The following is an 11,220-nucleotide window of genomic DNA, read 5'->3' on the forward strand; positions in this document are numbered from 1 at the left end:
TCAGAGTCACAGGCTAATCTGGACTCTGATTTCTGACAGTACACAATATACATTTATAATGTGCATTGGTAGAAAATATCAGGAGCCGTCTACATAATGCATACATTTTATACCCTCTATGAAAATCGTTGAAAGTGCTTGTGAAATTTCTCAAGCTAATTATGTCTCAGACATTATAGGCTATGTCTTAGATTAATTTGTTCCTTCATAAGCCTCAATTTGTCCCCGGACATAACAAGAAGGGTCAAGTTGGCTGCAGAGTTCCGCAAGGCGCTCGGGTGCGGAGGGCGGGGGAGGTAAGTGCGTCCTCGCCAGCAGCGCGTCATTTTAATATTCGCTCCTTAGCGGCCGCGTGCAGTGGATCATTGTGGGAACGGGGCTGGTGCGCGACCGCTGGGGTGATGGTCCCCAGGGCGCCATGGAGTGGAGTCGAGACGTGTTTATGTGGATCCGTACGCCCTGGTGCTGTTTTCTGCTGCTGGTGAGCGTGCGGACGGAGGTAAACGCGCTTCCACCTATTTTAACACTGTCCCGACAAGAGCTGGTTTTGTCATGTGCCACTGCTCCAGATTTAGACTCCTCTTGGCAGAGTTCTGAAGTGAGATGCACTCCAAAAATATAGGCCAAGTGTTCCATAATCTCTGCCAGAGTCATAATGAAGTTTATATTAAATATGTATATCTTAGACATTTCCGCTTTCTGTCTCACCTCAACCTGACTAATCTTGCTGTTTGATAATATTGATAATCGGAATAACTTCAACTGATGTAACTAAAAAACTTGTCTGAAATAAGATATATTAAGATATTATATGTATATTTATATACAAATTTATATCATATAAAGTTGCATTATATATATTTATATTGTATACATATGCTATAGCTATAGCACCGTTCACATCCTTGCACTATGTGCCAGTGTGACGGCATTGTTTTTTGTTTTTTTTTGTTTGCTTGTTTGTTTGTTTGTTAGAAATCCATGCAAAAATAAGTTTGTGATAAAGCAACTCTCAAATCAGGGGAGGCATTGTCCTTTGCAGTGTAGTTTTTGTTCTGAATATAAACTGTAGTAAAGGAAATGCATATGACAGCCCACACAGCTAAACCCAAGCATGATTTTCACCGTCTTTTTGGACCTGGTAAACATTGTCTGAAGCCACGTTATACATTGTACATAATTGTTTGAGTCTGAAGTCCACTGATGATGATAACAAAACATGTAATGCGTACTGTGATTACATTTGGGTGGAGCTCTGGCTATTATCAGTTTCATGAGCAACATAATATTTACTCCGAGGATGTTGCGTAAAGTGAGTCTTCCATTTATTGATCAACAGTTAAAGCCATTATTATGCCCATAAACTAATACAGTATAAACTTCAGAAACCTTTTGGCAACTTTAGTTTCATGTTCATGTGCCTGAAACTTCAAACATGTCATTTAATGTGTATTTTGTTTCTAGGTGGAGAATGGTCATCAGAATGCTGTGTACCGGGCAGGTATGAAGTTGAATCATCTTGAATCTGGCTCATAGAGTCCTTCAATAATATTTGGGACTTGTTTGCAAACTACCAACTCCCAAATATTTTCAGATTTTTAGATAAATATTTACTGTAAGTTTATGTGAATTGAACATTGGTCAAGGGTGCCAGTATGAGCAGTGGGCATTGTCATCCTTTGTATTTCAATCTCTGCTTTATCTGTGTGGCATAACTTTCCTGCATGTGTCGTTTCACAGATGTGCACTCATGCTCCGGCAGCCTCAGTCCTCAAGGCTTCTACACTGGGTCCATGTCAGTGACAGAGGCTGGCCTGCCCTGCCTGCGCTGGACTGACTTCCCTGAGTATGTGCAGCAATATCCAGAGGGCGGTCTGGGAGCACACAGCTTCTGCAGGAATCCAGACAGAGAGCCACGGCCCTGGTGCTTCTACCGCCAGAGGTCAGGGGCCATCAGCTGGGCCTACTGTGACTGCAACCATGGTAACGCTAGGACACAGACTGCTGCTGTTTTTCACAAACACAAATGTGTGATCTGCTCAACAGTACGCCGTGACCTTCTGCTTTCTATTTGTCTTTTATTACATGGGTATGAAACTTTCCAAAACAGTACACATAGGGGTCATTTGCCAAGCGGTTGTTCATGTGCAAAGTGAGTAGCATGTGTATAAGTGGATCAGCAGCAGGCTCATTTATGCATTTTGTACTCACGCAGCATTGTCTTATTTACATATCAGATTTGGGAACCTGATACTGTATTACAGACAACATCAAATGGTAAATTGAGTGCAACATGTTCACAAAATAGCTGATTTAATTTTTCAGATTGCACCCACAATTTATAAATGACTTCCTTAGGGGGTGATTTACCAGCAGCAGACTCATTTCTTGAATTTTTATTTTACTCACACAGCATTCTCCTTACGTGTCAGATTTAAGGCTTTAAAAAATATATATATATATATATTTATCTTTTTATTTGTTTCTTTTTTGCACTTTACATACTGAGTAATTTGCAACGAAATGTCTTTCTAAGTGTGCAGTTCTTTACCTTGAATGACAATAAAGTTATTATATATTTTATTTTGCAGCTTGAAGCCACTATTTAGCACCATCTTTATAAATGACCTACTGTATTACTCCTTGTGTCTTAAGAGGACACATAAAATGCAAGCAATACATATATTTGAATACAATATTATGCCCTGATGAAAAACATACTTGAAGATAGGCATCCCGCTTAGAATAAACACTTTTATCTGTCAGTGTGCCTTGGACTACTTTGCCTATCTTAGTATTTTTTCATCAGGGCATAATTTCATATTCATGTCATCTTTTGATCGTCCTGGAAGAGTACCTGTCTGCACATTTGTCAGACGTCTCTGACCCAGTGAAGTCTGCTCTGTTGAATTGTCTAATACAGATTTTTTTCTTGACAAGGCACAAAATGGTAAAAAAAAAAAAGAAAAAAGAAAAAAGAAAAGTACACAGACTATTTGTGATTAGCTGTAAAATCAGGCATACAAGTTCAACAATTAAAATCTGCTACTCTTTTTGTCTTTTCCTGTGCCAGGAGCAGCCCGTCTGGTTGGGGACTTCTCCAATAACACTGGCCGCATGGAAGTCTATCTCAACGGCCAGTGGGGGGCAGTGTGTGACACACACTGGACTGACCGTGATGCCAGCGTGGTCTGCAGACAGCTGGGGCTTGGGTAAGAAGTTCCCCTAGACAAGATTAATCTGGTTTTCCAAAACTAAAGACACAGGCCCCAGTATGACAAAATTGGGAGGCTGGAGTGCTTCTTGGATGTAAAATAGTTTAGTCTTTTGGGTGCTCTTCAGTGCAGGGATCCTGTTTCAGCAAAAAAAGACAAAAAAAACTGAGGCACCCCAAAAGTAGAAATATTAAAAAGCCTTTATTTAAACATGGCTAGTAAAGATAAAATTGCCAATGCGGTTCGGCTCTAGGCCTTCCTCAGGGCAAGCTCGAGATGGCTGCCTCTGTACAGCTATAAGCTTACAGCATTGGTCACATGTCCCAAGTGGGTTGGTCCAAGGTGGGTGTGTTCCTAGTCACCTGGTTTGTATCATACAAAACATTAAAATATGTACAATACACTATTCTTTACAAAACCATAAAGAGAAATGCAAATAATTCATACATTTTACAAAAATACTGACAAATCTAATTCTCCATTGAGGCCAGGGTACTCCATAGCTTTGAGGGTATAAATCCAAAAGGATTCCCTTTTAAGGAGTTTTTTTAATCTGTCCCCTCCTCTGATAGTCTCTTGTATTTGTATTTGTATAAGAACTAGCAACACCCTGTATCCTATGGCCATGCATTATAAAGATGTTCACCATGGGAATTGCAAAAGCCTTAAAATTTGTGGCTTAGAACAAATACAAGATACTATCAGAGGAGGGGACAGATTAAAAAAACTCCTTCAAAGGGAATCCTTTTGGATTTATACCCTCAAAGCTATGGAGTACCCTGGCCTCAATGGAGAATTAGATTTGTCAGTATTTTTATAAAATGTATGAATTATTTGTATTTCTCTTTATGGTTTTGTTAAGAATAGTATATTGTACATATCTTAATGTACAGAGGCAGCCATCTCGAGCTTGCCCTGAGGAAGGCCTAGAGCCGAAACGCGTTGGCAATTTTAGCCATGTTTAAATAAAGGCTTTTTAATATTTCTACTTTTGGAGTGCCTCAGTTTTTTTTTTTTTGTTTTTTTTTTTTGCTGAAACAGGCCCCCAGTACGCTTTCTTCTATCCTCATTCTCAATAAACGGATGCAAATTATAATTTTTTTGGCATTTTGGCAAAATGAATATTGCATTCGGGCTAGGCTCTCCCAAAGTTAAAAACAACCTGAATCATCTCTGACTTTGTTTGACTGAACTAACTCTTTTTTACAGTGACTTTGGAAAAGCCCTATTTCATTCCTTCTTTGGCCGGAGCTCGATCTTTCACTATGTGCGTCTTGGTTGCCACGGTAACGAGAGATCTCTAATGGAGTGTCAGAGTCAAAAGTTTGTCACAGGCGACTGCAACCACGGCAACTATGCAAGGATGACTTGTGCTGAGCCTGAAGGTAAACACAGCACTGTATGTATGTAATGTCGTTAACTAATCACACAAAAACTGTGCTATAAAAGGATCATTCTGACAAAACAAGTGATTGCATCCAGGAGAAGGTGAAAGATTATGTTCACTCTTTGGAAAAATCGCTCCAATCTGCAGTTACTAAATAGAACAAAAAGGATGTTGTGAACTGTTTGGACACTGAAGTGTACTTGTATGTCTGTGCTGTGTGCGTCGTGCGGATGTGGGTCTCAGACAGCCTTCCGGTGAGACTCGTGGGTGGACGGGAGCATTTCCAGGGCCATGTGGAGGTGTACCATGATGGGCACTGGGGCACTGTCTGTGGTGATGAATGGGATGACACTGATGCTGAGGTGGTGTGCAGACAGCTGGGCATTGGGTAAGAGCTTATGCCTATGCTTGGAATCACAATCTTATTTCCTGGTGCTGCTGATGTCCAAGAGCTGCGCCATGTTCTAGTCCTCTGTCTTCACAATTAACCACTCATATTTGCTGTCATTCTCTAGTGTAGTTTTCTGACTAATCAGATTAGTTTAATGATTTGCCCCAGACATGAGAATCTTTTTTTTGTATTTTGCAAGGTGTGGAGCAGACTTAAGAATATTGGGTAGGGATAGGCCTATACCCTTTAGCGACCATCTTCAGTGTTTCAATCACTGTGTAAATTACTTTATTACTTTAGGTTGCTTTAGAAGATGGCCCTGGGACATCCGCAGCACAGGAAATCTAGATCTGTGCGTGACATTGGTGATGGCTTCTTCTTTGTTTGTCTCTCTGGGGGCCAGGGGAGTTGCAAATGCGTGGAAAGGGGCCCGTTTTAGCCAGGGCTCTGGCCCAGTTTACCTCACTGCTGTTGCGTGCTCTGGGAATGAGCTGACTCTGGAGCAGTGTCCCCACAGCAGCTGGGGACCACACCACTGTGAGCGCACACAAGAGGCTGGCGTCTCCTGTAACCCGTACACAGGTACATAATTATAATAGTACAATCACACCATGCTATTGTTGACTTTTACTGGGTTGAATCGATTATGAAAAATAGATTTTATGATTCATAATAGGTTAATCTATTTAATCTGGATTCAGATCACAGTGGATGTTACATTTAAATCACATCCAGGACCATTTGCATTTCAGTAAACATTGAAATATTTACGGCCAAATGAATCATACATTTTTTTCCAGGTCTAAACCACGACAGGATAAGAAAGGTTTATGGACATTACCTAAGTAAATGCAGCCTATGTGATTCAAATTGCGCTTTTAATTTTCTTGCAATTAATTTTGCTAGAGCCTTTCTAGAATCCTAGCTCTCACAATATACGTAAGGGCTGCCCTACACAACAGAGTAAGTGTAGGGCAGTGTAATAAGTATGGTTCTGATGTCACGTGTGAATAAAAATAACCCTAAGGGGAGCTAAACCTAAGACCACACACATACAGTCAAAATTACTATTTTGGCAAATATTTGGTAGCTATTAAAGGTGCATTATGCAACTTCTTATGCGGAAAAGAATAATTGATAATAGTGATTAGATTTTTTGGGCTAGTTTTTTAGACCTCTGGCTGTGGCCAAAGCGCAAGTGGCCTTTGATTGGCAAACGAGCAAGTGCACAATTAACATGCAGGTCATACGGATTAAACATTGCACAACATCATACCGCTGTTCTTAAATGGAATTTTGCCAATATTAGCATTTAGCCGCTGTTAGCGCAACCTCAGCTTTTGCATGTTGCTTATCTTCATAATCGTCTTTTAGCAGCTTCTTTCCTGTAAGCATTTGCCTGACATCTTTGAATGATTACCCCCACCAGAAGTCAGCATTTTTTCACATTTGTTCTCATTGCAGCTTACAAACTTTTAAAGACGTTCTGTGCAGCGTGGACGTCTGTGGGGGCGCCGCCCATAACAACTGTGGTTGTGTCCTGTAGTGGAAACACAAACGCGTACTGGGTAGAGTCGATACATAACATGTGAGCACAAAGACTGTGGTGTGCGCGGTCGAAACTTGTTCAGTGGAAAGACACCTATACTGTGATGGACAGTCATACAGCTACGGGGTCACTGAACGTTCAAATACACATGACTTTTTTTTGCTTTAAAAGCTGCATAATGCACCTTTAAATCACATTCCCCATCACTCCACTGGCAGCAGTTGTATTGTAACAATAAACAAATGAGCTGCTGCTGCTGCTGGGGAATTAAATAAAGCAGCTTAAAAACTAAAATAACTCTTTCGTTAGTGCCCTGGACTTAAATGACCCCACAAAAGGTGAACAGTTGTCAAATGGTATTCGTGGATTAAACAACTCAGGCTTGTGTATAATCAATTAATTAATTGATTAGACAGTTTGTGTGTAAAGTCACTCCTTTGATGGATTCTGCAAAAGTTCTGCTTCCATTGTAATTGCTACAGGTGAGGGCACCTACAAAGTAATGTAAATCCTTTCCGTGTGATTATTGGAACCATATACCAGTATGAGCATAATAAATCCACTATAAAACAAGACAAAACCAAAAATTGGTTGTCAGGGAATGTTTGAAAGATAGTGTTACCTACCTGTAATTTGTATAATAAAGGCAATGTATAATGATTTTCTGTTTATTCTTGTAGATGGAGCTGTTCGCCTGGTTGGGGCTGATGGACCGTGGGAGGGTCGTGTGGAGATCTATGCAAGAGGAAGTTGGGGAACAGTGTGTGATGATAACTGGACAGAGCTGAATACACAGGTGGTGTGTAAACAGCTGGGCTTCAGGTCAGTCAACAACATAACAACGGCCAATTCAGTCTGTTTTCAACAGTTACCGGTATCTAGTGCATTGCAAACCTTTGTCTTCTTTATGAGCTTAAAGTTTGGATTGGGTGAAAACCATGTATTAATATTATCACCATTAAGAAACAGTTCTCGTTCAGTCACTGCCGCGCGAAACAACAATGTCCAGCATAACTTTATCATATGACCCTAAGGTTATTAAATGTTTGTGCACAGTGGTGCGGCAGAGAGTAGCCCTGAAGGACCATATGAAGAGGGGCGTGGGCTGATCCTGCTTGACGAGGTGCGGTGTACGGGCCAGGAGCGCAGTCTGCTGGCCTGCTCCCACTCTGCACTGGGCCAGCATGACTGCACCCACAGTGAGGATGTGACAGTCCGGTGTCAAAGGCCCACTGGTACCCATAGGACCTCTCCTGTTGGTACGTACATGAGAGAGGCACAGCTGAACACTGTTCGTATGTGTTTGTGCTGTGTATCAGGGCTGAGATAATATATCGGCTTGCAATACCCTATACGGTTTTGCCATCATAGGTGTATCGTATACTCTGATGACATGACACGAATTAAAGAGGCTTCGGTCCGCATCATTCAGTGTTCACTGCCTCTACCAGGACAGAGACAGCTGTGCACCTGTCTGTCTCTGTGCAGAGTGTTGCATCATGCGCTCTGCAAAAACTATGTCCATTTCTCATGTTCCCGACCCAAGGCTTGTCATCCCTTTGTTCCATCTGCTTACAGGCTTCCCGGTGCGACTTGTGGCAGGAGAGAGTCCAGAGGAGGGCAGAGTGGAAGTGTTCATGAATGGCCAATGGGGCAGTGTATGTGATGATGGGTGGAATGACGTCAGTGCTGCTGTAGTGTGCAGACAACTTGGATTCAAGTGAGTGTCAGCGTGCAGCTATGTGCAAACGAACTTTATTAAGAAATGTACTGTATCCTCTTGGCTAGAGTCTTAATGTTTCTCATTGCTCTCTTATTTTGTGTCTTAATGCTGGTCCATTCTTCAACAATGTGTTTTAGTTGAATCTAAGAATGCTCTTCTTTTTAAGGGGTACCGCTAAGGCTCGGTCGTTGGCGTACTTCGGACCTGGCCAGGGCCCCATCCACTTGGACAATGTGCACTGCTCAGGGGTGGAGATGTCGTTGGGCCAATGTCAGTTTGAGGGCCAGGGGGGAAACAATTGTCGCCATAGTGAAGACGCTGGGGTCATCTGCCAGTATAACCTGGAGCCACTGCATGACAGCAGCGTATCACAACAAATGTGTGGTCTGAGTCTGAGCAAGAAACGCCGTCTCCGTCGCATCATCGGGGGAGCCAAGTCCCTCAGGTAATAGTATTGCTACCATCAAAGGTCACAGTGTGTTTTCTACTCAACTTGATGGTACTGGAAGGCAGACTGTTTAATTTGAAATGTCTAAATATTAAACTATTAACACAGGACCTGGAACATAGGACACATTTTTGGTAGGGTTCTTTATAACACACAGCTTATGTTGGACTAAAGACTGCTGTTTTCACTGCATTTCGAATGTGTATGTATTAAGATGTGTTGTTTTGCAGGGGCGAGTGGCCATGGCAGGTCTCTTTGTGGCACAGGTCTCAGTCCAAAGGGAATCATCCTCTGTGTGGGGCTTCCCTAATCAACTCCTGCTGGGCTCTGTCTGCTGCACACTGCTTCAAGAGGTAGCACAATAAAGTTTCACAACCCTGCCACCTCAGAATCAAAATCAACATTGTCAAGTATTTTGTGGAATCCAGTAAATTAGTTAATTAATTAGTTAGTGCATGTCGAGTGATTCAGAGCCCTGTGGAATACTATACATCTGCTTTTGTTTGATGGTAGGTTTGGCACGGACCCCAGTCGGTATTTGTTACGCCTTGGCGACTATCACACCCAAGAACAGGATGACTTTGAACGCACCCTGAGCCCCGAACGCATCATCATCCACAGGAAGTACCAGAGCCAGGCCTGGGACTACGATATTGCTCTTGTGCGTCTCAAAGGCACTAAGGGCAATTGTGTGGCGTTCAACCCTCACACTAGTGCCGTGTGTCTGCCAGAATCAAGCCACAAATGGGACAAAAGACCAGCCTCGTGCGTCATTACAGGCTGGGGATATACAGGTATCAATAGTTGTGAACTGCATTTATGACAACTAAAGGTTTATATGGTATAGTCGTCTGGACCTAGCCTTAAGAATTGTACTCCTCATTTATAGTTTATTTATTTATTTAAGATCCATCGCCATCTGGTTTTCAAGAGGGTCCTCAATCATCTCTAAAGCAAATAATAAAATCATTTATAAAATACAGCACAGTTTAATACAGTAAAATACAGTTGTTACTGACAAAAAAGAGTCAAAATCACTTTTTGTTGCACAAGGACAATTGTTCCAACTGTGTGGTCAGTTGAATGAATGTTAAAACTTAAAAGCCAAAACTTCTGTTTATGTTGCCTGAACGATTTGAGAGATTTCAGATTAATAATAAGGTAACTAAAACGCGAGCTCGTATATGGCGCCCTCTGCAGGACTCAAACACATTTTGCATGCACATGTATACAAAAAACAAGTAGGCACAGGCATGTACAGGTCGCTGTAAGACAGAGATGAACTTTATTGTCATTATACAATTGTACAACGAAATTGTGTAGATCAGATACTGAGCCTTGAGCCTCTGCGTGCCCAGCATGTTTTTGGAGGTAGGGGGAAAAACATGCAAACTCATGTTTGCCACACACAGAAAGGCCCCGACTGGGGATTGAACCTGGGACCTTCTCGCCCTGTAAAACAAAATCACAATAATTTTTGAAAGAACTAAAAACACAAGAATGCAGTTTGTAGAAGAACAAGGGGAAGTAGTGATACAAGAAACAAAATGATAAAATAAAAGGGTGTGGTTTGACTTGATTGTTTACATGAACACAAGTTACCAAAAGTGCACTTGTAGGTTTGTCATATAATCAAAGCAAAAGGACAAAGGAAAAAGAGTGAGTGACTTTAACCCATTGAAATAAAGCTATGTCTTATGTTCCCCGCAGACTCGGAGTACTCTCGCACATTGAAGCAGGCCTGGGTTCCTCTCCTTCCCTCCTGGACATGTAAGAAGCGGTATGGGGCCCGCTTCACCAGCCGCATGCTGTGTGCAGGTAGTCTGTCTGAACACAGGCGTGTGGACAGTTGTCAAGGGGACAGTGGTGGGCCCTTGGTGTGTCAAGGCCATGGGGGACGTTGGGTTCTCGCAGGAGTTATCTCCTGGGGCCACGGCTGTGGAAATCCTGCCTTTCCTGGAGTGTACACCCGAGTGAGTAGATTTCTACGATGGATTGCCAAAGTAGTGAACAAGCCCTAAGTCCTGGAAAACTAGATGGATTACCTGCCTGCTGGAGGCTTCCAGTTTCAACTCAATTGGCAAGACACTTCATCTTGCCTCGTGGATTGTTGTTCGGTCTGTTTGGAGAGGCCATTGTTACAAAATGCAAACTGCAGAAATGGCAGCTCATCCCCACCAGATCATGTCTGAATAATGAACTACTGGACAGCGCTTTGATATGTAACATACTTTACAACTATAATGATAACAAATGTACTACCCTTGCAGATACTGCAGAGGACCTCAGGTGCCTAATATATTTTTATACTATTGTTGAAGTGTTATTTAGACACTGAAAATATGAAAGTTGTGACTGTAGGACTGTATGTCTCTGTTCTATAGAATAAGTTCCAAGAAGTTCCACAGTGGCTCAGGTGATAGAGCAGCTTGTTATCTTATAACCAGAGGGTTGGTAGTTTGAATCCTATTCAGGCTTGTTCATACTACTGTTATATCCTTGGGAAG

At 42.0% G+C, this 11,220-nt stretch overlaps 1 protein-coding gene across 1 annotated transcript; it reads left to right on the forward strand.

The window, feature by feature from the left end:
• Positions 1–351: 351 nt before the first annotated feature.
• LOC306965894 (neurotrypsin) lies at positions 352–11,023 on the forward strand. Its single transcript, XM_079560472.1, has 14 exons — positions 352–499; positions 1,465–1,501; positions 1,741–1,983; positions 3,074–3,212; positions 4,425–4,600; positions 4,846–4,990; positions 5,397–5,575; positions 7,223–7,364; positions 7,599–7,801; positions 8,121–8,262; positions 8,432–8,710; positions 8,944–9,066; positions 9,227–9,507; positions 10,424–11,023. The coding sequence occupies exons 1-14, from the start codon at positions 419–421 to the stop codon at positions 10,732–10,734; spliced, it is 2,481 nt and encodes an 826-aa protein (XP_079416598.1). The 5' UTR covers positions 352–418; the 3' UTR covers positions 10,735–11,023.
• Positions 11,024–11,220: the final 197 nt, after the last annotated feature.

The sequence above is a fragment of the Gobius niger genome, assembly GCF_951799975.1.
Source record: "Gobius niger genome assembly, chromosome: 7".
NCBI classification, from domain to species: domain Eukaryota; kingdom Metazoa; phylum Chordata; class Actinopteri; order Gobiiformes; family Gobiidae; genus Gobius; species Gobius niger.

Excerpts from the sequence above, each read along its gene's own strand:
- LOC306965894 (XM_079560472.1), top strand. The coding sequence starts at position 419 with ATGGAGTGGAGTCGAGACGTGTTTATGTGGATCCGTACGCCCTGGTGC. Across the intron at positions 500-1,464 it reads TGGTGAGCGTGCGGACGGAG|GTGGAGAATGGTCATCAGAA; the intron begins GTAAACGCGCTT and ends TTTTGTTTCTAG. Across the intron at positions 9,508-10,423 it reads TACAGGCTGGGGATATACAG|ACTCGGAGTACTCTCGCACA; the intron begins GTATCAATAGTT and ends TGTTCCCCGCAG.